This window comes from Chlorocebus sabaeus, chromosome 6 (assembly GCF_047675955.1).
Source record: "Chlorocebus sabaeus isolate Y175 chromosome 6, mChlSab1.0.hap1, whole genome shotgun sequence".
Taxonomy (NCBI): domain Eukaryota; kingdom Metazoa; phylum Chordata; class Mammalia; order Primates; family Cercopithecidae; genus Chlorocebus; species Chlorocebus sabaeus.
The window spans coordinates 25,940,291-25,965,264 of NC_132909.1; the positions used below are offsets into that span (position 1 = coordinate 25,940,291).

A 24,974-nucleotide genomic window follows, 5' to 3' on the forward strand; every position below is an offset into this window, starting at 1 on the left:
CTGAGATGAGGAGGAGAGCTGAGCCCTGTCCTGGAAGTGCGTCCTGGCCCTGAAAGCTGACGCTGCTCCCCAGGGATCCCGCTGGTGTGCACAGAGTCCCCAGGGTGGCAGCCTGCAGCTGGGAGCCCTTCCAGCCTCTTCCCAGACAGGTGAACACCGGTGCTGGAAACTTCAGGCTCTGGAGATCTGGCTGGGGACTGCTTCTGAGGACAGGTGTTATGAGTAGGGCTTGAGTTGGACTTTTTTTTCCCTCCTTGATTGGTGTGTAATTTACATACAGTGAAATGTGCAGGTCTTTTTTTTTTTTTGGAGACAGAGTCTCACTGTCACCCAGGCTGGAGTGCAGTGGCTCACTGCAGCCTCCGCCTCGCGGGGTTCAAGCGATTCTCCTGCCTCAGCCTCCTGAGTAGCTAGGAACAGGCGTGCACCAGAATGCCTGGCTGATTTTTGTATTTTTTAGTAGAGACAGGGTTTCTCCGTGTTGGCCAGGCTGGTCTTGAACTTGCGACCTCAGGTGATCCGCCTGCCTTGGCCTCCCAAAGTGCTGGGATTACAGGCGTGAGCCACCGCACCTGGCCGAAATGTACAGATCTTTAGTGCTCAGTTTGGTGAGTTTTGACAGAAAGCTCCCTCCTGCCCCTTTCTGGGCAGGGCCCCAGCCCTACATTCCCGTCGCCGTGGATTTGTTTCACTTGTTCTTGAACTTCACAGGCATGGAACCGTCCGGTGTCTCTTTGAGCTGGGTTCTGTTCTGAGAAAGCTCACATCCTAGCAAATGGCACTGGGCCAGGCATGGTGGCTTACGCCTGCAATCCCAGCACTTTGGGAGGTTGAGTTGGGAGGACTGTTTGAGGCCAGCAGTTTGAGGCTGCAGTGAGCTATGATCTCACCGCTGTGCCCCAGCCTGGGTGACAGAGAGAGATCTGACTCTAAATAAATAAGTAAATAAAAATAAGATAAAAGAAAATGGCACCCAGAAAGTTCACAGTCCCCGAATGTTTCTGTTTCTGGGAGGCCTCCGTTGCTCACCCTGCTTGGAGCCTCTGGCCAGGACTCTAGGCCCTGACTTCCCTCTGCTTTGGTGGTGCACTCCTTTCTCCTCTGCCCAGCTCAGAGGCGTATCCCGAGGGCCCTTCTCATTGGCAAGCTGTCGCCAAGTCAGTCTTTTCATTGAGGGCACAGGATCATGGTTAGGCGCGGAACCTGAGCCGGGTCTACCCCTCTCTAGCTGTAAACCCCGGATAGCCCCCTAACCTTTCTGTGCCTCAGCGTCCTCCTCTGTACCATGGGGGTGGTACCGTGTGGCCAGCTCATGGGGCTGTCACGAGAATGAATCACGTTAACATAAGCGAAGCTCCGGGAGCCGTGCCCCAATATTGCCAGGGAAGCCGCTCAGGGTGGAAGCGCCTGGAGCATGGGCTTTGGCTGGGGCTGCCCTGGCCGTACCAAGGCAGGGTGGCACCTGGTCTTCTGGGCTGGGTCCAGGCATGGCACTAACACGCTCTTCCTTCCTCCACACCTAGCTGGGCCTCATCAGTGGCATCTGCATCATCGTGGGCACCATCATCGGCTCTGGGATCTTCATTTCCCCCAAGTCTGTGCTCAGCAACACGGAAGCTGTGGGGCCCTGCCTCATCATATGGGTGGTTTGCGGCGTCCTCGCCATGCTGGGTAAAGACACTTGGCTCCCTGATGCAGCCCCCGAAGCATGCAGGGCACGCTAGGCAGGTGCTACCTGTTCAGCCCTCACCCTGCCAGTGTCCCTCTTGGCACATGTGTGGCAAACAGCTGTAAATCAGGCTGGACTGAATGTCCAACAGCTGGAGCTCAGAGCCATCCAGTGAGGGCGGACCACGGTGGGCCCCTCCATACCAGCGCAGCTCCTGGTGGGAGGAAAGCTCCCTGGGGCGGGAGCCGTGCCTCACAAGGGGCCTATGGGCCCTTCCTCTCTGCATTCCAGGCGCCCTGTGCTTTGCGGAACTTGGCACGATGATCACCAAGTCAGGGGGCGAGTATCCCTACCTGATGGAGGCCTACGGGCCCATCCCCGCCTACCTCTTCTCCTGGGTCAGCCTGATGGTCATGAAGCCCTCGTCCTTCGCCATCATCTGCCTCAGCTTCTCCGAGTATGTGTGTGCGCCCTTCTACGTGGGCTGCAAACCTCCTGTAATTGTTGTGAAATGCCTGGCCGCTGCCGCCATCTGTGAGTACCCGAGCCCAGGGCGGGGTCAGAAAAGACCCGGCACAGAGGGTGTCCGGGGACCCCGCCCTCCGCTCCTTCCCAGTGAGCTAGAGTCTCTGGCGAGGGGCCAGGCAGGGCCTGGCGTCAGCCTTTGCGCTACCTGTGGGTGCCGCACGCTGGGGACCCCCAGGCCCATGGGGGCTGCAGGGAGGGGTGCCGCTGGCTGTCCTGCAGGGCAGAGCCATGGCTCAGGGCCCAGCTTCTTCTCCCAGCATGGTGGCACGTGTCTGTAATCCCAGCTACTCGGGAGGCTGCTTACCATGCCCTGATAATTGTTCGCCATCTGAGGCAGCCCGGCTAAATTTCAAAGGTCATCTCCAGGTTCATTTAAAAGGTCCTTAAACTCCCATGTTGGGATCTGCCCTCTTGGAATTTGGGAGATAATGTGGTGGCTGATGGGGGAGCAGGGGTGGGCAGCAGGCATGCTGCCCGTTTCTACTAAAATACAAAAATCAGCATGCTTGGAATCTCACCACTTTGGGAGGCTGAGGTGGGAGGATCGCTTGAGGCCAAGAGTTTGAGATCAGCCCTGTCAACACAGTGAGACCCTTGCCTCTACAAAAAATAAAAACATTAGCTGGGTGTGGTGGCATGCACCTGGAGTCCCAGCTACTTGGGAGGCTGAGGAGGGGGGATCACTTGAGCCTTGGCCCTGTCTGAAAAAATAAAATAAAAGAGGCTGGGTGTGGTGGCCCACGCCTGTAATCCTAGCACTTTGGGAGGCCAAGGCGGGTGCATTACTTGAGGTCACGAGTTCGAGACCAGCCTGGCCAACATGGCAAAATCCCATTTCTACTAAAATACAAAAATTAGCAGGGTGGGGTGGGGGGGGCTAGGGGGCTGGTGGGGTAGCATGTGCCTATAATCCCAGCTACTGGGGAGATTGAGGCAGGAGAATTGCTTGAACCCGGGAGGTGGAGGTTGCAGTGAGCTGAGACTGTGCCTTTACACTCCAGCCTAGATGACAGAGTGAGACTCCACCTCAAATAAATAAAAAAAAATAAAATTACAAAAACTGGATGTGAGGGCAGTCTGGCACGGACATGTGTCGCCCCTCTGATCGCCAGGGTTGATTCAGGTGATCTGGCTGGCTAGGCTGGTGTCCCCTTCCTCCCTCACTGCTCCACGTGCATCCCTCCTGAAGCTGTGTGCTTGGTCGAAGAGGATGACCATCCCCGATAGAGGAGGACTGGTCTTCGGTCAAGGGTATGTTAGTAGCTGCGCTCCCCCTCTAGAACCTCCAGACAAGCTCTCTACTAAAAATACAAAAATTAGCCAGTCACGGTGGTATGCACCTGTCGTCCTAGCTACTCAAGAGTCTGAGGCAGGAGAACTGCTTGAACCGAGGAGGCAGAGATTGCTGAGATCATGAGCTGAGATCATGCCACTGCTCTCCAGCCTGGGTGACACAGTGAGACTCCATCTCAAAAAAGAAAATTAAAAATAAAAAGTTAAAAAATATAGAAAAGAAAGGAGACTATCTCCAGGGCTTTGTTGAAAACCATAAATGCAGAAACTGCCCCCACCCTTCCAGTGTTCATCACGACGGTGAACTCACTGAGCGTGCGGCTGGGAAGCTACGTCCAGAATATCTTCACCGCGGCCAAGCTGGTGATCGTAGCCATCATCATCATCAGCGGGCTCGTGCTTCTGGCCCAAGGTGACCCACGGGAGGGCGGGCCCTGCACGGGCACACACCAAACCCCCTTCCACTGGGAGTGGAGCAGTTTTGCCCCACGAGCCCATTGCCAAGGAAGCGTGGTGGGAACTCAGTGGGAGGGATCCTTAGTTGCAGGGCGTGTTTAATAAGCTGGGGTCACAATCATGCCCGTCTTTCCCGTGGAGATGCACTCAAGATCTGGCCGGCTGACACCCGCCATTCACTGTCTGGCTTCATTACAGGAAACACAAAGAATTTTGATAATTCTTTCGAGGGCGCCCAGCTGTCTGTGGGAGCCATCAGCCTGGCGTTTTACAATGGACTCTGGGCCTACGATGGATGGTGAGGCGTCCTGAGATGTCCTGAGCCTGGGGGTGGGTGGGTTCTCCAGGCGACTTTAACTCCACCTGTCATGGAAAGCAATGAGTTCCCCTCTCTGGGGTTTGGTGTGACCTTGACATTCACCCTCCCATTTCCTTTTTGTGAAGCATGCGACAACCTCTACCCTTTATTCCCAGAGACACCGGCTCAGTCAGCCAGAGCGCTCTGTGTAGAACCCACCGGGCCAACAGAGGCTCAGCCCAATTAGACGCAGCCAGGGCCCAAGCTCGGGTTTTCTTTCGTTTTTTTTTTTTTTTTTTTTTTTTTTTTAGAGACAGGATCTCACTTGGTCACCCAGGCTGGAGTGCAATGGTATAATCATAGCTCACTGTAGCCTCAAACTCCTGGGCTCAAGCCAGCTTCCCGCCTCAGCCTCCTGAGCAGCTGGGACTACAGATAGGAGCTACCATGCCCGGGTAATTTTTTATTTTTATCCTTTGTAGAGACAGAGTCTCTCTCTGTTGCCCAAGCTGGTCTCAAACTCCTGCACTCAGGCAGTTCTCTCTCCTCGGCCTCCCAAAGTGCTGGGATTACAGGCGTGAGCCACCGTGTCCAGCCTCAAGCTCTTGACTAAACAAAGAACACTCAATAGTTCTTCTATTTAACCTTGAAAATCATTAGGTTTGGGAGCCTCTTTGAACCTATTACGGTTTGGGGGCTGCCCTACAAAAATAAATAATACCATATACATTTTATGTATTTATCGGGTTTAGTGGATGAGACTTTGTTTTGTCTTTTTTTTTTTTTTTTTTTTTTTTGAGACAAGAGTCTCACTCTGTCACCCAGGCTGGAGTGCAGTGGCGCGATCTCGGCGCACTGCAATTGCTTGAACCCCTCAGGTTCCGTCTATAACGCTGGTCCTTCTCTCCTGCAAAGCATTTATAGATTTCATTCTCTTTTCAGACAAAGAAATATCCCATTTTTTCAAAGCCCCCTGGGGACTCACTACTCCTGATTATTCTTGAAAATCCATGTGATTCCCAAGGAGGGCAAAGACTCAACCAGCTGACAGATGTGTAGGTCTGGGTAGGACCCCAGACCCCACCACTAGCAGGGCCATTAACCTGGAAAGAAATTCACCTGGAATTTCTGCAGGAGAATTTTTTTCTTTGGTAGAGAATCTTAAATGAAGCCAAAATTTATTATTGTGGGTTTCATATTGGAAAAAGAAAGTCAAGGTGTGTGATGCTTGTTACTTGCCTTTTTCCAGGAATCAACTCAATTATATCACAGAAGAACTTAGAAACCCTTACAGGTAACAGCTGAATCAGTGCAGGGGACAGTAGCCGGGCAGGCTGATTTCTCTTCTCCTGGTGAAGACTGGAGCTGTTTCCCTGGTTATTCCATGATGCCCTTCCCGACAGTGAATTTTTTTTTTTTTTTTTTTTTGAGATGGAGTCTTGCTCTGTCACCTAGACTGGAGTGCAGTGGTGCAATCTTGGCTCACTAAATTTTGTATTTTTTTAGTAGAGATGGGATTTTTTTTAGTAGAGATGGGATTTTGCCATATTGGCCAGGCTGGTCTTGAACTCCTGACCTCAAGAGATTCGCCCATCTCGGCCTCCCAAAGTGCTGGGATTACAGGTGTGAGCCACCGCGCCCGGCCAGCGAATGGTTTCTTATGAGCTCACTATGCACGTTTAGAGTTTGGTTTGGTTTGGGGCAGAGCAGTGGCTACTAAGGGAGGGAGGAGCTTGGTCTTCCTTTATCTCTGGCTTATTCTGCTTTATAAACAGTTCCATGTGAACTGCTCTGGAGTCTGAGAGAGGCGGCATTCCCATTTGAAAATGTCTCATGTTCCTGCTGGGGCTCTGCTACCTGCAAATCTTCTCCCTGGGAGGGCGTCCATCTCCCACAGGAGGCTGTGGTCTGAACGTGGGTCTCCGTGTCATTGCCCCTCCCAGAAACCTGCCTTTGGCCATTATCATCGGGATCCCCCTGGTGACGGTGTGCTACATCCTCATAAATGTGTCCTACTTCACCGTGATGACTGCCACTGAACTCCTGCAGTCCCAGGCCGTGGCCGTGGTGAGTGCTCGGGCATCGCCGCTGGTGGGCTGTGGCTTGTGGGAAGGGGGAAGGCAGGTGTCAGCACTGAAGGTGAGCTCCCTCCCAGGGAAGGAGGGCGATATTCACGGACGGGGGCACGGACTGGGCATGCACGGCATGGAGTCAGAGGCAGGGCTGGGCTAGCCAGGGTGAGGGTTTGACAGGCAAGCATGAAGCAGAGGCAGAAAGTGCCAGGGAGTCGGGGGAGGTCATTATATTAGGCTGGTGCAAAAGTAATTGCCATTCCTTTCAATGGCAAAAATGGCAATTACTTTTGCACCACCCTAAATAATAATGAATCATAGAAGCTGAGAGGTGAGAGGCATTGGGGTCAGTGAAGAGGTGGCTGGGGGCCTCCTGTGGTTGCAAACAGACAACCAAGTGTTGGGAATGCAGAAGGTGGAGGAGACACAGTTTGGATAAGCGTTGAGGTCACTGACCATGAGACTGGGGGCTGCTAAGGTGGGAGGGAGAATTCAGCCATTCCAGTTGGAGTGGGGGTTCGGGGAAGTGAGGGGTGAAGGTGTCAGGATATTGAAATGACCAAGAATTATGCAGCTGGGTGTGGTGGCGAGTGCCTGTGGTCTCAGCTACTTGGAAGACTGAGGCCAAGGATCGCGTGAACCCAGGAGGCTGAGGCTACAGTGAGACATGATCACACCCCTGCACTCCAGCCTGGGCAACAGAGCAAGATCCTGTCTCTAAAAAAATCAAATTAAAAAATAAAGATTTGGCTGGGCATGTTGGCTCATGCCTGTAATCCCAGCACTTTGGAAGGCCGAGGTGGGCGGATCACAAGGTCAGGAGTTCAAGACCAGCCTGGCCAACATGGTGAAATCCCATCTCTACTAAAAATATAAAAATTAGGTCAGTGTGGTGGCACGTGCCTGTAATCCCAGCTACTTGGGAGGCGGAGGCATGAGAATTGCTTGACCCCAGGAGGCAGAGGTTGCCGTGAGCTGAGACCGCACCATTGCACTCCAGCCTGAGCAACAAGAGCGAAACTCCGTCTGATTGATTGATAGATAGATAGATTGATTGATTGATTGATTGATGCCAGGGAGTAGTGCATAAGAGATTTCTCTTGCCATCACAATATCTGGAGGTAGGTGAGTGGCGTTCTCCTCTCTCCTCTGCAGTGGAGAAGTCAGAGGCTGTGCCCCGAGGCAAGGTGGGTCCCTGGGTCCCCTGGGAGGCCAGAATAGCTTTTGGGGGCCGGCCGCTCTAGGAAGCCGAGAAGACCCTCAGGACTCATCTCGCTTCTCTCACAGACGTTTGGTGACCGCGTTCTCTATCCAGCGTCTTGGGTCGTTCCACTTTTTGTGGCATTTTCAACCATCGGTGCTGCTAACGGGAGCTGCTTCACAGCGGGCAGGTAGGGGACCCCCGGCCGTCACTCCCAGGGTGGGCAGGGGCGGTGAAACCAATGTCACCCCTGAGGAAGACACACAGCTCAAATCCTCAGGGCTCTGCCAGGCGAAACCCATGGCAGCACAAGTAGGAGACCCAAATCCAGGAGGAGGGATGTGGCTTGAACCCACACCGCCAACTGGCCAGGAAGGCTTGGATGGGCCTGCACACAGGAATTGATCAAGGCTACCTGGAATCTCCGCCTTTCCACTCCAGGGCCCTAGTTCCAAACATGGCGGGGAAGCTGCCCATGCTGAGGTGAAGGGAAGTAACACAGTTGTCCAGTGTTCTGGATAGATATATTTCCAAGTGAAAATGACAAAGTCTACATATGTTAAAAAATGAAATACCATAAAATCATTCTTCTAAAGCCAAACCAAAATACACGCCTCCAACTTCGTTCTTTGTCAAAAGCATTTTGGCTACATCCTTTGTATTTCTTTATAAATGTTTAAATTTTAATTTTAATTAACTAATTAATTTTGAGGCAGACTCTCACTCTGTTGTCCAGACTGGAGCACAGTGGCACGATCTTGGCTCACTGTAGCCACCACCTCTTCGGCTCAAGCAATCCTCCCTCCTCAGCCTCTGGAGTAGCTGGGACCACCGGCACATGCCACCACACCTAGCTAACTTTTGTATTTTTAGTTGAGACGGGGTTCCACTATGTTGCCCAGGCTGGTTTCGAACTCCTGGCTCAAGGGATCCTCCTGCCTCAGCCTCCCAAAGTCCTGGAATGACAGGCACGAACTATCGTGCCCAGCCTTATTTTATTTTTAAATTGACAAATAATAATTGTTTATATGGGCTGAGGCAGGAGGATCCCTTGAGGCCAGGAGTTCGAGACTAGTCTGGGCCGCATGGTGAGACTCCGTCTCTACAAAAACAAATTTAAAAATTAGCTGGGTGTGGTGGCCCATGCTTGTAGTCCCAGCTACTTGGGAGGCTGAGGTGGGAGGATTGTGTAAGCCCAGGAGTTCCAGGCTGCAGTGAGCCATGATCACACCACTGCACTCCAGCCTGGGTAACAGAACAAGACTCTGTCTCTAAAAAATAATAACAATAATTGCGTATATGGATGTGGTACAGTGTGATGTTTCAATACATGTAAACATTGTGGAATGAGCAAATCAGGCTAATTAACATGTATCACCTCACATACTTCTTTGCAATGAGAACATTTAAAATCCACTAGCCATTTTGAAATATACACTGTTATTAACAATAGTCACCTTGGCCGGGCGCGGTGGCTCAAGCCTGTAATCCCAGCACTTTGGGAGGCCGAGACGGGCGGATCACGAGGTCAGGAGATCGAGACCATCCTGGCTAACACAGTGAAACCCTGTCTCTACTAAAAAATACGAAACACCAGCCGGGCGAGGTGGCGGCGCCTGTAGTCCCAGCTACTCGGGAGGCTGAGACAGGAGAATGGCGGGAACCCGGGAGGCGGAGCTTGCAGTGAGCTGAGATCCGGCCACTGCACTCCAGCCTGGACGGCAGAGCAAGACTCCGTCTCAAAAAAACAAAACAAAACAAAACAAACAAACAAACAAAAAACAATAGTCACCTTGCTGTGCATTAAATCACCAGAGCTTATTCCTCCCATCATACTGAAACTCTGTAGCCTTTGACCAACATTGCCCCTTTTGCCATCCCAGGCCCCTCTTCCTTCAGCCTCTGGTAACCAGCATTCTACTCTCTATTGCTGTGTTTCAATTTTTAGATTTCACGTATGTCGCCGGTCATTACAACTATCTGGGCTGGTGGCACAGGGATAAGAAGAATTTACCAAGACAGCTGTAGGTCAGGAAAGGCCAATTTATTAGAGAAAGCAGGAAAATACATTGCAAGGGTGCAATGGGCAGGTCAGCGAGAGAGGAGCTGATTGCAAAGAGACAAAGGCTTGCTGAGGATTTTATAGGAGGGCGCTTGTGCTGTGTTGCTGGACAGGGGCATGTGCAGTACCGACCATGCCAAGGTTGCAGTGAGCTAACTTGCATTTTTCTATTAGCTGAGGGTCTGGCGATCACTGGGCACAGGAAGATTGTGTTATTTGTGCAGGGGGCTGTGTGTCCTGGACCATGAAGAAGGGCAGGCTTGTAGCTTACCTGCTTTCTCTCTTTTGGCTTTCCCTTGGTCCCACCAGCCTGACTCATTTTCCCTAATTAGGACTCCATAATATATAAGGGAGGTCATGGGATATTTGTCTGTGTCTGGCTTATTTCACGTAGCATAATGTTCTCTAGAGTCATCTTTGTTGTCAAAAACTGGCAGAATTCCATTCTCTTTAGAGTCTGAATAGTATTCCATTGTGTATCTGTAACATTATTTTTATTCATTGATCTGTTGATGGACACTTAGGTTGTGTCCGTGTCTTGGCTGTGGTGAAGAACGTTGTAATGAATGTGGGAGTGCAGACACCTGACATGTGGATTTCAATTCATTCAAGTATATACCCAGAGGTACATGAGAGTGCAGGTATCTGACATACGATTTCAGTTCATTCAAATATATACCCAAGGCCAGGCGCAGTGGCTCACGCCTGTAATCCCAGCACTTTGGGAGACCTAGGTGGGTGGATCACTTGAGGTCAGGAGTTCGAGACTAATCTGGCCAATATGGTGAAACCCCATCTCTACTAAAAATACAAAAATTAGCGGGGCATGGTGGCAGATGCCTGTCATCCCAGCTATTCAGGAGGCTGAGGTAGGAGAATCACTTGAACTTGGCAGGCGGAAGGTGCAGTGAGCTGAGATTGTACCAGTGCACTCCAGCCTGGGCAACAGAGTGAGATTCCATCTCAAAAGAAAAAAAACCTCATTGTCCAGACCAATGTCACAGAGCTGCCCCGTTTTCTCCTAGGAATTTTACAGTTTCAAGTCTTACATCCATTTTGAGTAGATTTCTTGTCTAAGGGGTGAGATAAGGGTCCAATTTCATTCCGCCAGCTTTCCCACTTGCATATGAATATGAAAATCAGCTTGCCAGTTTCTACAGTAAAGCTGTTGGGATTTTGATCAGGACTGTGTTGAATCTATAGATCAACCGGGGGAAGACTCTGCTGTCTTAAAAGTACTGAGTCTTCCAGCATGGGTACGGTGGCTCAACCTGAAATCAAAGCACTTTGGGAGGCCGAGGGGGAGTACTGCTTGAGCCCAAGAGTTAGAGACCAGCCTAGACAACATAGTGAGACCCCCATCTCTACAAAAAATACAATAAACTTTGCCAGGCATGGTGGCACATGCCTGTGGTCCCAGCTACTCAGGAGACTGAGGTGGGAGGATCACGTGAGCCCAGGAGGGCGAGGCTGCAGTGAGCTGAGATTGCACCACTGCACTCCAGCCTGGGAGACAGAGTGAGATCTTGTCTCCAAAAAAAAAGCTGAGTCTTCCAATCTATGGGTGGACTGTTTATTTAGGTCTTTAATTTTTTTTAAACAACTTTTTGTTTGTGTGGTGGTGTTTTTCTGCTTGTTTGTTTTGAGATGGAGTCTTGCTCTTCGCTCTGTCATCCAGGGTGGAACGCAGTGGCACAATCTCAGCTCACTGCAAGCTCCATCCCCCAGGTTCACGCCATTCTCCTGCCTCAGCCTCCCGAGTAGCTGGGACTACAGGCGCCTGCCACCATGCAGGCTAATTTTTTGTATTTTTAGTAGAGATGGGGTTTCACTGTGTTAGCCAGGATGGTCTCGATCTCCTGACCTCATGATCTGCCCGCTTCGGCCTCCCAAAGTGCTGGGATCACAGGCATAAACCACCGCGCCTGGCCTTTTTTTTTTTTTTTTGAGACAGGATCTTGCTTTGTCACCCAGGCTGGAGTGCAGTGACACGATCCCAGCTCACTGCAACTTCTGCCTCCCAGATTCAAGCGATCCTCATGCCTCAACCTTCCAAGTAGCTGGGATTACAGGCATACACCATCACACCTGACTAATTTTTGTATTTTTGGTAGAGATGGGGTTTCACCATGTTGCCCAGGCTGGTCTCGAACTCAAACTCCTGGCCTCAAGTGATCCACCTGCCTCGGCCTCCCAGTGTTGGGATTACAGGTGTGAGCCACTGTGCCTGGCTTAATTTTTTGTAAAAAAGTGTTTTTTGAGTAGTTTTTGGTATATAGTTCTTGCACATCTTTTGTCAAATTTATTCCAAAGAATTTTATTTTTCATACTATTCTAAATGGTATTGTTAAAAAAAATTGCTTAATTTTCAGTTTCTGATGGCTTATTGTTAGTATACACAAACACAATTTTAACAGTTCCAATTAAGGCACAAATATCATAAAACTCACCCTTTGTAATTGTACAACTCAATTATTTTCATAAATTTATAAGGCCGTGCAAAACATCACAATCCAATTCTAGATCATTTCCATCACCCCAAAAAGGTTGCTCACTGCCTAATTAATCCCTGCTTTCACCCACAGCCCCAGGCAACCACTAAGCTGCTTCTGTCTCTATAATCTTGCTTCTTCTTGACGTTTCATCTAAATAGAATGACACAGGTCAGGCATGGTGGCTCACACCTGTAATCCCAGCACTTTGGATGGCCAAAGTGGGCAGATTACTTGAAGTCAGGAATTCAAGACCAGCCTGGCCAACACGGTGAAATCCTCTCTCATAAAGTACAAAAATTAGCCTGATGTGGTGGGGGGCGCCTATAATCCCAGCTACTTGGGAGACTGAGGCAGGAGAATCACTTGAACCCGGTGGGGCAGAGGTTGCAGTGAGCCAACATTGTACCATTGCACTCCAGCCTGGGCAACAGAGTGAGACCCCGTCTCTCAAAAACAAAAAAAACAAAAAAAAACAAAAAAAAAAGGGTTTGTAGCTTTGGTCATGTAAAATCTGGCAGGACTAGCGCTCCCATGTCAGACTTCTCCTTGCCTGTTTAGTATTCCCTATGCACTTACAATGATTTTGTCCAAAAGTTCCAAAAGTCCTGCTTGCGTTCTGATTGCATGGAATTTGTATATTAATTTCTGGAGGACTGACAAAAATCTTTGACAGTATTCACCCTGAGTCTAAATCCCCCTTCCTTTTATCAACTCCCATCCTCCCGGTTTCACTTGTTTTGGGAATTAATATCGAGTTCATATCAATTCAAAGTTAAGCTATGTAGTTGTAAATAGATGGGTCATTGTGGCATTTGTATTGACTTCCGATTTTATTGTGCTGTAGTTAAGAGTATGTGACCTTTATGATATCAAGTCTTGGTTTGGGGTTTTTGTTGGTTGTTGTCGTTTGGAGACAGGGTCTCACTGTCGCCCAGGCTGGAGTGTGGTGGCGCAGTCATGGCTCACTGCAGCCTCAGACTCCTGTGCTTAAGTGATCCTCCCACCTAAGCCTCTCAAGTAGCTGGGACCACAGGCACGTGCCACCATGTGTGGCTAATATTAAGTTTTTTGTAGATGTGAGGTCTTACTATGCTGGCCAAGCTGGTCTCAAACTCCTGGCCTCAAGCAATCCTCCCACTTCAACCTCCCAAAGTGCTGGGATTACAGGCGTAAGCCACAGTGGCTGGCCTGATATCAATTCTTTTTATTTATTTATCTTTTTGAGAGAGTCTCGCTCTGTTGTCCAGGTTAGAGTGCAGTGGCATGATCTCGGCTCACTGCAACCTTCACTTCCTGGGTTCAAGAGATTCTCCTGCCTCAGCCTCCCAAGTAGCTGGGATTACAGGTGCCTGCCACCACACCCAATTTTTGTATTTTTAGTAGAGACAGGGTTTCACCATGTTGGCCGGGCTGGTCTTGAACTCTTGACCTCAAGTGATCCACCCGCCTCGGCCTCCCGAAGTCTTGGGATTACAGGCGTGAGCCACTGTGCCTGGCCTCAATTCTTTAGAAGTTTGAAAATGCCCTTCGTGGCTCGCTGCTATTTTTATGTTTCCTATGGTCTTGAAGACAATGTGTATTCCACAATTATATCTAGATTTTTATGTGATCATCAAGATTGTAACTTGTAATGTTCAAATCTTTTGCTCAAATTGAATTTGCCGATTTTTGTCTGCTATGTTTCAAGGGCTCCTGGGGTTTTTGTTTTGTTTGTTTGAGACAGTCTCATTCTGTTGCCCAGGCTGGAGTCTGGAGTGCAATGGTGCGATCTCGGCTCACTGCAACCTCTGCTTCCCAGGTTCAAGTGATTCTCCTGCCTCAGCCTATGGAGTAGCTGGGGTTACAGATGACCGCCACCACACCCAGCTAATTTTTGTATTTTTAGTAAAGACGGGGTTTCCCCATGTTGGTTACGCTGGTCCTTGACCTCCTGACCTCAAGCACTCCACCTGTCTCGGCCTCTCAAAGTGCTGGGATTACAGGCGAGCCACCATGCCCAGCCCAGGCTCCTGTTTTTTATATCTTCTCCTTTTTTTTTTTTTGAGATGGAGTCTCACTCTATCACCCAGGCTGGAGTACAGTGGCACAATCTCGGCTCACTGCAACCTCCGGCTCCCCGGTTCAAGCGATTCTACTGCCTCAGCCTCCTGAGTAGCTGGGAGTACAGGTGCCCACCACCACACCCGGCTAATTTTTTGCATTTTCAGTAGAGACGGGGTTTCACCATGATGGCCAGGCTGGTCTCGAACTCCTAACCTCATGATCCGCCTGCCTCAGCCTCCCAAAGTGCTGGGATTAAGGAGTGAGTCATTACACCTAGCCTTTTTTTTTTCTTTTTTTTGAGACAGAGTCTCACTTTGTCATCCAGGCTGGAGTCTGGAGTGCAGTGGTGCGATCTTAGCTGCAATGGTGCGATCTCAGCTTACCACAACCTCTGCCTCCCAGGTTCCAGCGATTCTCCTGCCTCAGCCTCCTGAGTAGCTGGGACTACAGGTGTGCACCACCATGCCCAGCTAATTTATTGTATTTTTAGTAGAGACAGGGTTTCACCATGTTGGCCAGGCTGGTCTCAAACTCCTGACCTCAGGTGATGCCCCCGCCACAGTCTCCCAAAGTGCTGGGATTACAGAAGTGAGCCACCATGCCTGGCCCAAATTTTTAATTACGGTAACCTTTTCAAGAAATTCTGGTTAGCCAGAGGATACCAGAGGCTAAAAAGGGTAGGGGGAAGGGGAGACAGGGAGAGCCTTACTGAAGGATACAAAATTACAGCTAGACAGGAGGAATAGGTTCTAGTGTTCTACACGCTGCAGGGTGGCCAGAGCTCACATTAATATTAACATGTAGCTTCGGATAGCTAGGGGAGGATTTTGAATGTTCCCAACACAAAGAAATGGTAAATTAAAAAAAATTTTAAAGTTATTTGTAGAGATAGGATCTCACTATGTTGCCAGGCTGGTCTCCAACTCCTGGGCTCAAGTGAGCCTCCCGCCTTGGCCTCCCAAGATGTTGGGATTAGAGGCATGAGCCACCACACCTAGTCTCTCATTGTGTTTAACCTCCTCACTCACTCTGCCAAAACCCACTCCTCTCCTAAAGACAGACCCTCATCTGAAGCCCAGGTCCCCGCTCAGCTCCCTTCATGAACCTTCCGAGGGCTCCTTAGTGGACCCCGGAACACACGTCCTCGGTGGTCTTGGACAGATTGTCTGCACTCTGGTCAGCGGATTCCCATGTTGTTATTTTCCAGACTTATTTATGTGGCAGGCCGGGAGGGCCACATGCTCAAAGTGCTTTCTTACATCAGCGTCAAGCGCCTCACTCCAGCCCCCGCCATCATCTTCCACGTGAGTACGAATCCCGCTAACAGCCTATCTTCAAGGCGGGGACACTCCATCCGCGGGGTGCTAAGCCCGGTGGCTTCCAAATGACCCAGATGCCCTTATTCCTTGCCATGAAATAGATATAGAAAGAATCCCAAGATAGGTCAAACAATGTACCCAACGTCTGCTCCTTTGTCTGAATTTATCCGCGAAAGACAGTGTGTGCCCTCAATGCTTCTGTGTGCATTCGTCTGTGCTGGGCTGCTGGTAACAAACTCTATAAAAGCCTACTAGCTTACAGGGAAGGAGGGTAAGACATTTTCCCAGGTGGTTACTGACAGCAGCCTCTCATTATGCTCTAATGATTGAGAAGTCACTGGATCCTTATGCAGTAAATGCCCTTTGACTGTTTTTTTTTGTTTTGTTTTTTTTTTTTTGAGAGTCTTGCTCTGTCACTCAGGCTGAAGTGCAGTGGCATGATCTTGGCTCACTGCATCCTCCGTCTCCCAGATGCAAACGATTCTCCTGCCTCAGCCTCCCAAGCAGCTGGGATTAAAGGGGCCTGCCATCACGCCCGGCTTGTTTTTGTATTTTTGGTAGAGATGGGGCTTCACCATGCTGGCCAGGCTGGTCTCGAACTCCTGGCCTCCAGTGATCGGCCCAACTCAGCCTCCCAAACTGCTGGGATTATAGGCATTAGCCACCATGCCTGACCACCCCTTTGACATCTTCTGATGGGAGCTTCTCTGTGGTGCATGGTCCTTGTTTTGTGCAACTGTTCTGGGCACTGATAAACCATCGACATTTCTACCCCAGGGCTGGTCTACAGCCGTTCCCCCAGAGGAGAGGCACTTCTCTATCATTCTGAAAACACACCCAGGAAATACCAGTCCAGGGCCACGCAACTAACACAGGCCAAGACTAGACCTGAGCTTCTAATCCAGGGCCCTGGCCCGCATTAGAAAACTCTTTGAGGAAAATTTGTAATTATGAAGCTGGTATAACATTCATACATATTAGGTTGGTGCAAAAGTAATTGCAGTTTTTGCCATTAAAAACTGCAATTACTGGCCAGGCATGGTGGCTCACACCTATAATCCCAGTACTTTGGGAGGCTGAGGCAGGTGGATCACCTGAGGTCAGGAGTTCGAGAACAGCCTGGTCAACATGGCAAAACCCCATCTCACTAAAACTACAAAAATTGGCCAGGCGTGATGGTGCCTGCCTATAATCCCAGCTACTCAGGAGGCTGAGGCAGGAGAATCTCTTGAACCCGGGAGGTGGAAGTTGCAGTGAGCCGAGATTGCGCCACTGCACTCAAGCCTGGGTGACAGAGTGAGACTCCGTCTCAAAAGACAAAACAAAACAAAAAAACCGTAATTACTTTTGCATCAACCTAATAACTTTATTTCTCCCTTGCTTAAAATCACAACTTCAAAGATTCAGAAATTTCCCAGGTCTTTTCTGCAGGCTTCATAGAGAAGAGCTGTCATAGCCAAAGTCAGGTTTAACCCCAACTATCACAGAATGCCTGGGAAGTTCCTTTCCTGCTGAAGTGTTTTTCCACAAGAAAAACTGCTTCTTCGGTCTTCTGTGACGGGAGAACAGTGTTTTGTTGTAGTAATGACGTACGAATCCATTCTTCTTTCTATTAGGGTATCATAGCAACAATTTATATCATCCCTGGTGACATAAACTCGTTAGTTAATTATTTCAGCTTTGCCGCATGGCTCTTTTATGGCCTGACGATTCTAGGACTCATCGTGATGAGATTTACAAGGAAAGAGCTGGAAAGGCCTATCAAGGTAAGCTTGCAGCCCCAGAGTCACAAGTGGCTTTGGATTGTTTAATGAATTAGATAGAGGTAACTCTTTCAAATGCTAGGGGCATGGCTTCTAGTTCTAATCTGACTTGACTCTTTTAAAATATCATATTTTAGAGTGGAGTTTACTCTTCATAGCATAGTTTATGATCCAGTTAGCCACCTTATTATTCATCTTATTAAGTCATCATGAATACCTGTGGCCTATCTCTGTAACCAAAGAGGTCTACCTCTCTGTTTTTTTTTTTTTTTTTTGAGACAGAGTCTCACTCTGTCGCCTGGGCTGGAGTGCAGTGGCACATTCCTGGCTCACTGCAGCCTCCACCTCCCAGGTTCAAGCGACTCTCCTGCTTCAGCTTCCCAAGTTGCTGGGATTACAGGCATCTGCCACCACGCCCAGCTAATTTTTGTATTTTTAGTAGAGACAGGGTTTTACCATGTTGGCCAGGCTGGTCTCTAACTCCTGACCTCAAGTGATCTGCCTGCCTTGGCCTCCCAAAGTGCTGGGATTACAGGTGTCAGCTACTGCACCCAGCCCAGTTCTGATATCTCTCACACATATATTTTCATAGATTTTTCTTGTTTTATTTTTTTTCTTTAGAGATAGTGTCTCACTGTGTTGCCTAGGCTGGTCGCAAACTCCTGGGCTCAAGCGATCCTCCCACCTCGGCTTCCCAAAGTCCTGGGGTTACAGGTGTGAGCCACCATGCCTGGCCTCCTTTCATAGACTGATGGGAACTTCTGAACTCTAGTCCCAGACCCGTTGCTGTGCAAGCAACCACTCAGTCTATTTCTACCATCTGTTTTGGGCTCCCCCCCCCATTCCCTGCATGGCTGGCATGGATCTATATACCAATAAGGATGAAGTCGAATTTTATTGTTGTTACGTTAAGGGGCTTTAAAAAAAAAACAACTGCTATTTAATTCTTATGATAACAGACATAAGAAAAAGGTAAGCTGAGGGCTTAAGTAGCTAGGACGAGAACAAGGACAATGTCTTTAGCTTTAGGACTTTGTTTTCAGAGATACGTCCAGTGGTCTTTCTGGCCCTGTATCTTGACTATGGACAAGTGTTTGCCATTAGCTGAGCCATGGCACAGCCTGCCTGGAGCCTGGCAGATCCACCTTGGTTAAGTCATTGCAGGCAAAACCATGACAGTAGCATAGACTTGTAATCTGCACAAAATCCCTCATAGAAACAGAGCCTCTAGGATACCAAAGGAAAAACCCTTCAGCCAACATTGTCAACACAAATCAAGGAAATGAGGTCTCACCACCAACTCCAGACTCTTAAATGAACGCCCCACTAGCCTCCAGCCCCATGTGTTTCCAGGAGAGAGGGCACACCTGGAGAGAGGTTCTCAGTGGGAAGATCAGAGGACTCCCAGGGGAGGTGGGGGAGCAGGGCTGCAGTGGCTGAAGCCCTTGAGGATCCCAGAAACTCCCCACAAAAACTCCTTTCCGGAAGGGTAAGGATCACTGAAGACAACAGCAAGAGAAACAACTGCTGGGAGAGAAAGGACACGGAACGTGGCAAGCATATCGGTCAAGGAGCTGGAGCCTGTGGATACAGATCTCTCAACTGGGAAGGGGCTCCACAGAGACGCCATGTCCCATTAGCACTTCAAAACATCATTTTAGGGAAAAAAAAATCATTTCAGAAATAAAGAGTGGGCAAGAAGGAAAAAGAAAGAACACAGAGGCTGAGTGTGGTGGCTCACACCTGTAATCCCAGTACCTTGGGAGGCCAAAGGAGGAAGATCACTAGAGCCCAGGAGTTCAAGACCAGCTTGGGCAACAGCAAGACCCTGTCTCTACAAAAAATAGCTGGGTGTGGTGGTGCATGCCTATAGTCCCAGCTATTTGGGAGGCTGAGATGGGAGGACTGCTTGAGCCCAGGAGGTCAAGGCTTCAGTGAGCCAAGATCGTGTCATTGCACTCCAGCCTGGGCAACAGAGAGGGACCTTGTCTCAAAGAAAAAAAGAAAAGAAAAATAAGAGCAAATAAACATGCTAGGAAACCGAGGGCCAAAAGGAAGAAAACAAATATCAGACAGAAATAGAAAAGGTTTGAGAGAAAACAAGGGGACAGTAAAAAAAACTAGGGGTGGGGCAGGTGGGGAATGTAACACATGCATAATTGGAGTCTCTGAAGGAGAAAATGCAAGTAACAGATTCCCAAAATCTATAATTCAAGAAATGTTTCCTGGGGTGGGAGGAAAAGTGGAGGGTGGATCTTAAACCAACATATTGAAAGGCATACAATGTAACTGGAAAATTTGAGCTAAAATCGGCAGCAAAAATATATGCTGATAAAATTACAGAGCTTTAAAAAAATGCTTTGGGCATCCACTCCCCTTTTCCTGTTCCCACCTGCGTCTGCAATTCACTTATAAAGGAAAGCAAATAATTCTGGCCTCAAACTTTTCATCACCAACACTTCATGCCACAAGAGAGTGGAGCAACATATTTAAACTACTCAAAGGAAGAAAATGTAAGCCAAATTTTTTTTTTTTTTTTTTTTTTTGAGATGGAGTCTAGCTCTGTCGCCCAGGCCGGAGTGCAGTGGCGTGATCTCGGCTCACTGCAAGCTCCGCCTCCCGGGTTCATGCCATTCTCCTGCCTCAGCCTCCCGAGTAGCTGGGACTACAGGCGCCCGCCATCTCACTGGCTAGTTTTTTGTATTTTTTAGTAGAGACGGGGTTTCACCGTGTTAGCCAGGGTGGTCTCGATCTCCTGACCTCGTGATCTGCCCATCTCGGCCTCCCAAAGTGCTGGGATTACAGGCTTGAGCCACCACGCCTGGCCAAGCCAAATTTTTATACCCAGCCAAACTGATCTTGCAGAATAAAGTCTACAGTCACCAGTATGAAAGAACTCAAGGCAAATATCCTTACACGAGACTTTTTTTTTTTAAAGACAGAGTCTCACTCTGTCATCCAGGCTGGAGTGCAGTGGCGCAACCTTGGCTCACTGTAACCTCTGCCTCCTGGGTTCAAGCGATTCTCCTGTGTCAGCCTCCTAAGTAGCTGGGATTATAGGCATGTGCCACCACGCCTGGCTAATTTTTATATTTTTAGTAGAGATGGGGTTTCACCATGTTGGTCAGGCTTGTCTCAAACTCCTGACTTTGTGATCCACCCACCTAAGCCTTCCAAAGTGCTGGATTACAGGCGTGAGCCACCGCACCCAGCCAATTACATGAGACCTTGAGGAATCACCCAGAGAATGAGTTTCAGAAACCAAAAAGTCACTGGCAAAGGTGAATATATCAAATTATAGAACTAAGAATAATGATGAGAGAGAAAGGAGACAGAAGTGTATGCCACTATTATGCACTGGCAATATCGTACAAAAACATGGAGAGAAAGCACGTGGAAAAGTATATGCCAACTGAGGAAAGTATGCCAGACAAGCTGCCAGTAAGGAAGCCACTTTAAATTAGATGCCGGGAGGAAGAGAACGCCTAGCTAACTTCATTACTGCTTATTATACATAATGTCTAAAAAAAGAAGAAACTAGGGTATTATAGGCTCAGTTAATATAATTCATATCTTTAAAAGGGGACTAAGGGTATTACATATAATATATACATATATGTGTACTATATATGTGTGTAATGTAAAATATAGGTAATATGTGTATAATAGATATATGTATATATTATGTGTATATGTATATATGTGCATATATGTATGTATATGTGTATAATTACATGTCTGTTATACATATAAATTATATATATAAGTACATATATACATATATAATATCTTTAAAAGTGGACTAAGGGTATTATATAAGGATATATTATATATGTATATGTTATATATGTATATATTATAGGCATAATACATATATGTATTATGTACATATAATGTATATATACATAATATATAACAGATATACAACACATATATAATATATAGCATTAAATATATGTATATATGCCTATTATAGGTATAGATTGTGCCTATTATATATATTCTTATATAAATACACATATACAGAATATATCCTTATATAATAATACCCTTAGTCCCCTTTAAAATATATTAGTTATGATATATTTGCTATAACAGTTAGAGTAACTCTCAGAACAAAAACATATCCTTCATACCTACCAAAAGACACATTAGAAAAGAGGAGGTGTGCTTAGAATATATGAAATAATTAAAATTTAACATTTAACATTTAAACAGAGGAGGAGGGAACAAAACAGACCATACTGTAAAAGACCCTATCTATAAAGCCTTGTACAGGAGGACCCCTCAGAGTATCTTCCTGGTTGATGTTTTCTTGTAGAGTGCTTATTAGGAGTTTTTGTCTGCTAGTTTTTGCTTATTAGCTTTTAACACCCTTAACTATAGAATCCATGAATCTCTAAATGCTCTCATTTCCAGCTGATATTTATATGGAAAAATTAGTATTTGAATCCCCAAAATGTAGTATAAACTCTTAATAAAATGTGTGATAAAAGTTTCAAGTTACATTCCAAATTCAACACATGTCAAAATCATGTGTAGGCGTGCTGACAGTCACATGCAGGCGTACTGACAGTGTGAGGTGTGAGTGTCTCACGTCTTGTGAGACCATGTTATTGCATTAAAGGCAGTCATTGGTCAACAGCCATGTTAACTGTTTGGTCACCAAAAATTATTTTAAATGCAGTTTACCATCTAATGCAATCTGTGCTGGGTAACATGTTATTTATAGGTGCATTTACTGTGTTTTGGTTGGGAATTTGAGGTTTCTTTTCTTTTCTTTTCTTTTTTTTTTTTTTTTTTTTTTGAGGTGGAATCTCGTCTGTCACCTAGGCTGGAGTGCAGTGGTGTGATTATAACTCACTGCAACCATGCCTCCCAGGCTCAAGCGATCCTCCCACCTCAGCCTCCCAAATAACTGGGACCACAGGTGCGTGCCACCACACCTGACTAATTTTTGTATTTTTTGTGGAGATGGGGTTTCGCCATGTGGGCCAGGCTGCTCTTGAATTCCTGGGCTCAAGTTATCCGCCTGCCTTGGCCTCCCAAAGTACTGGGATTACAAGTGTGAGCCACCGCACCTGGCAGGAAATCTGAGGTTTCCTATGGTGAATTTAAAAAAAGGGACACAGGCCTGGGGAGTTCTCCCACAGAACATCACTCTTCAAGGACACAAGACTGACAGTAAGTAGAGGATGCTTGTATACAGAAAGATAAAACGACACAAGAGAATGGAGACCAGACTTATCATTATATGAATAAACGGGCTTACTCAGTTTAAACTGGACTTACATCAGCCATTGAGAGTAAAAGATTTTTCAGGTGGATCTTCAAAGCTGTGAAAAATTAAAAGGATAGGCAGAGAAGTATCAAGCAAATGAATACACAGAAAAACAGGGGCTGTGATCTTATCAGACAAGTGCTCAGGCCCAAAGCATTACTTAAGACAAAGACAGGCCATGCTAAATGCTAAAATCCCACAATGAAGAGAGAAGTTTTGAAAACCTATTCACGAAACCATATAGCAACCATCTTTACGAAGCAGAAACTGCAGGAAATCCAGGGAGGGAGAAACACGTTAATGACAGGTGACTGGAAAACACCTCCTTCAAGCCAAGACAGATCTGGACACAGCACTGGTAAAAGTGACTGGAGATCTAAAATATAGCAAGATAGACCTTAGAGGTTTTTATCAAGCCCTGAACCCCAACAACAGTGAGTATCTTTTTCAGGTGCAAATGGGACCTGTCTGAAAACTGACAGCTTTGAATGCCATGAAGAAAACCTTGATATTTCAAAAAGAAAAACCCCAGAAATCAAAACAAACAAAAAGCAAATAACATTCTCTGTCTATAATGAAACAAAACAGGAAATTGATAAAAGAAAAAAGTTAAACTTTTGGGTCCAAGAGGAAATATTAATAGAAATAGAACATAAAAGTACATAAATTCTGGCCGGGCATGGTGGCTCAGACCTTTAATCCCAGTACTTTGGGAGGCCAAGGCGGGCGGGATCACTTGAGATCAGGAGTTCGAGATCAGCCTAGCCAACATGGTGAAACCCCATCCCTACTAAAATTACAAAAATTAGGCCGGGTGTGATGGCTCATGCCTGTAATCCCAGCACTTTGGGAGGCCGAGGCGGGTGGATCCCGAGGTCAGGAGATTGAGACCATCCTGGCTAACATGGTGAAACCCCGTCTCTACTAAAAATACAACATGGTGAAACCCCGTCTCTACTAAAAATCAGCCAGGCGTGGTGGCGGGTACCTGCAGTCCCAGCTACTTGGGAGGCTGAGGCTGGAGAATCACTTGAACCTGGGAGGCAGAGGTTGCAGTGAGCCGAGATCATGCCACTGCACTCCAGTCTGGGTGACAAAGTGAGACTCGGTTTATTTATGTACATACAAATTTATGTACACACAAAAGTACATAAATTCCTGGAAATAGCAGTAATGATGACAGGACATATAATCTATGAACACAGCTTAAATAGTGCTTTGAGGAAGTTCCATTACACTAAATAATCAATAAAAATGAAAACAAATTAAATAGACAACTTCAAAAGCAAGATAAAGAACAACAGAAAACCAAAAGAGAATAGAAGGAACTAATAAGCAGAAAAAAACTTAAGGTGTTAGAAAAAGCAGAAATGAATGAGTGAATAATAATCAGACTTTTTGAAAGTTTTCCTCCTTTTTCAATGTGCTGGAATAAATTAAGCAATACTGGAATTGTCCGATTTTTAGAATTTCCCCGTGATTCTAATGCAAGTAAGATCAGTTTTAGGAAATTACATTTTCCTAGAAAATTGTCCATTTCTTCTAGGTATTCAAATTTATCTGCATAGAGTTGCACAAAATAGTCTTATGATTTATATTAATCTTTAGAACATAACTTATGTTGTAAAGATTAATTGTCCATTTTTATTTTTTATTTGTGTTTGTGCTTTCTCCTTTTTAAGGTTAGCTATTGATTTTATTGATTTTTCAAATTATTTTTAGACAACAACATTGACACCAAACCTTACAAAGGTAACATACAAAAAAGGGAAATACACTGACCAATCTCATTTAGGAATAACGATATAAAAAATCTAAAATAAAATATTAACAAACAGAACCCAGTTATGCTAAAAACATCATATATCATGACTAGGTCCAGCCTATGCAAAGGTAGCTGAAGACTAGAAAATCCATTAATTAAAAGTTTAATTCAGGGGCTGGGTGTGGTTGGCTCATGCCTGTAATCCCAGCGCTTTGGGAGGCCAAGGCAGGCAGATCATTTGAGATCTAGAGTTCGAGACCAGCCTGGCCAACGTGGTGAAACCATGTCTCTACTAAAAATATGAAAATTAGCTGGGCTTGTTGGCACACGCCTGTAATCCCAGCTAATTGGGGGCTGAGGCAGGAGAATTATTTGAACCCAAGAGGCAGAGAATGCAGTGAGCCAAGATCACGCCACCGCACTCCAGCCTGGGGTACAGAGTGAGACTCTGTCTTGGGGGAAAAAAAAACAGAACAAAACAAACAAAAAAACCAGTCAAACGAAAAATGCAATGACACTTAAAAATGAAAACAAAACAGTCCCAGCAAACTGAACTTTGCTCCTAATAAGAAAATACCAAAATTAACCTCTGTCCTTGTAAAAGGGTAATGAGTACTCCAGTCACCCACGTTATGGTATTTATTTATTTATTTATTTATAGACAGAGTCTCACACTCTGTCGCCTGGGCTGGAGTGCAGTGGCACATTCTTGGCTCACTGCAGCCTCCG

General features: G+C 47.0%; 1 protein-coding gene across 2 annotated transcripts in view; it reads left to right on the plus strand.

The window, feature by feature from the left end:
* SLC7A9 (solute carrier family 7 member 9) overlaps positions 1 to 24,974 on the plus strand; it is a 42,292-nt gene that overhangs the window by 13,518 nt on the left and 3,800 nt on the right. For both annotated transcript variants that reach the window (XM_073016672.1, XM_073016673.1), the window contains exons 3-11: positions 1,524 to 1,671; positions 1,961 to 2,203; positions 3,777 to 3,902; positions 4,145 to 4,244; positions 5,494 to 5,538; positions 6,188 to 6,311; positions 7,604 to 7,707; positions 15,325 to 15,421; positions 17,053 to 17,202. In XM_073016672.1, the coding sequence (XP_072872773.1) occupies positions 1,524 to 1,671; positions 1,961 to 2,203; positions 3,777 to 3,902; positions 4,145 to 4,244; positions 5,494 to 5,538; positions 6,188 to 6,311; positions 7,604 to 7,707; positions 15,325 to 15,421; positions 17,053 to 17,202 (1,137 nt within the window). The remainder of the gene's footprint in view (positions 1 to 1,523; positions 1,672 to 1,960; positions 2,204 to 3,776; positions 3,903 to 4,144; positions 4,245 to 5,493; positions 5,539 to 6,187; positions 6,312 to 7,603; positions 7,708 to 15,324; positions 15,422 to 17,052; positions 17,203 to 24,974) is intronic.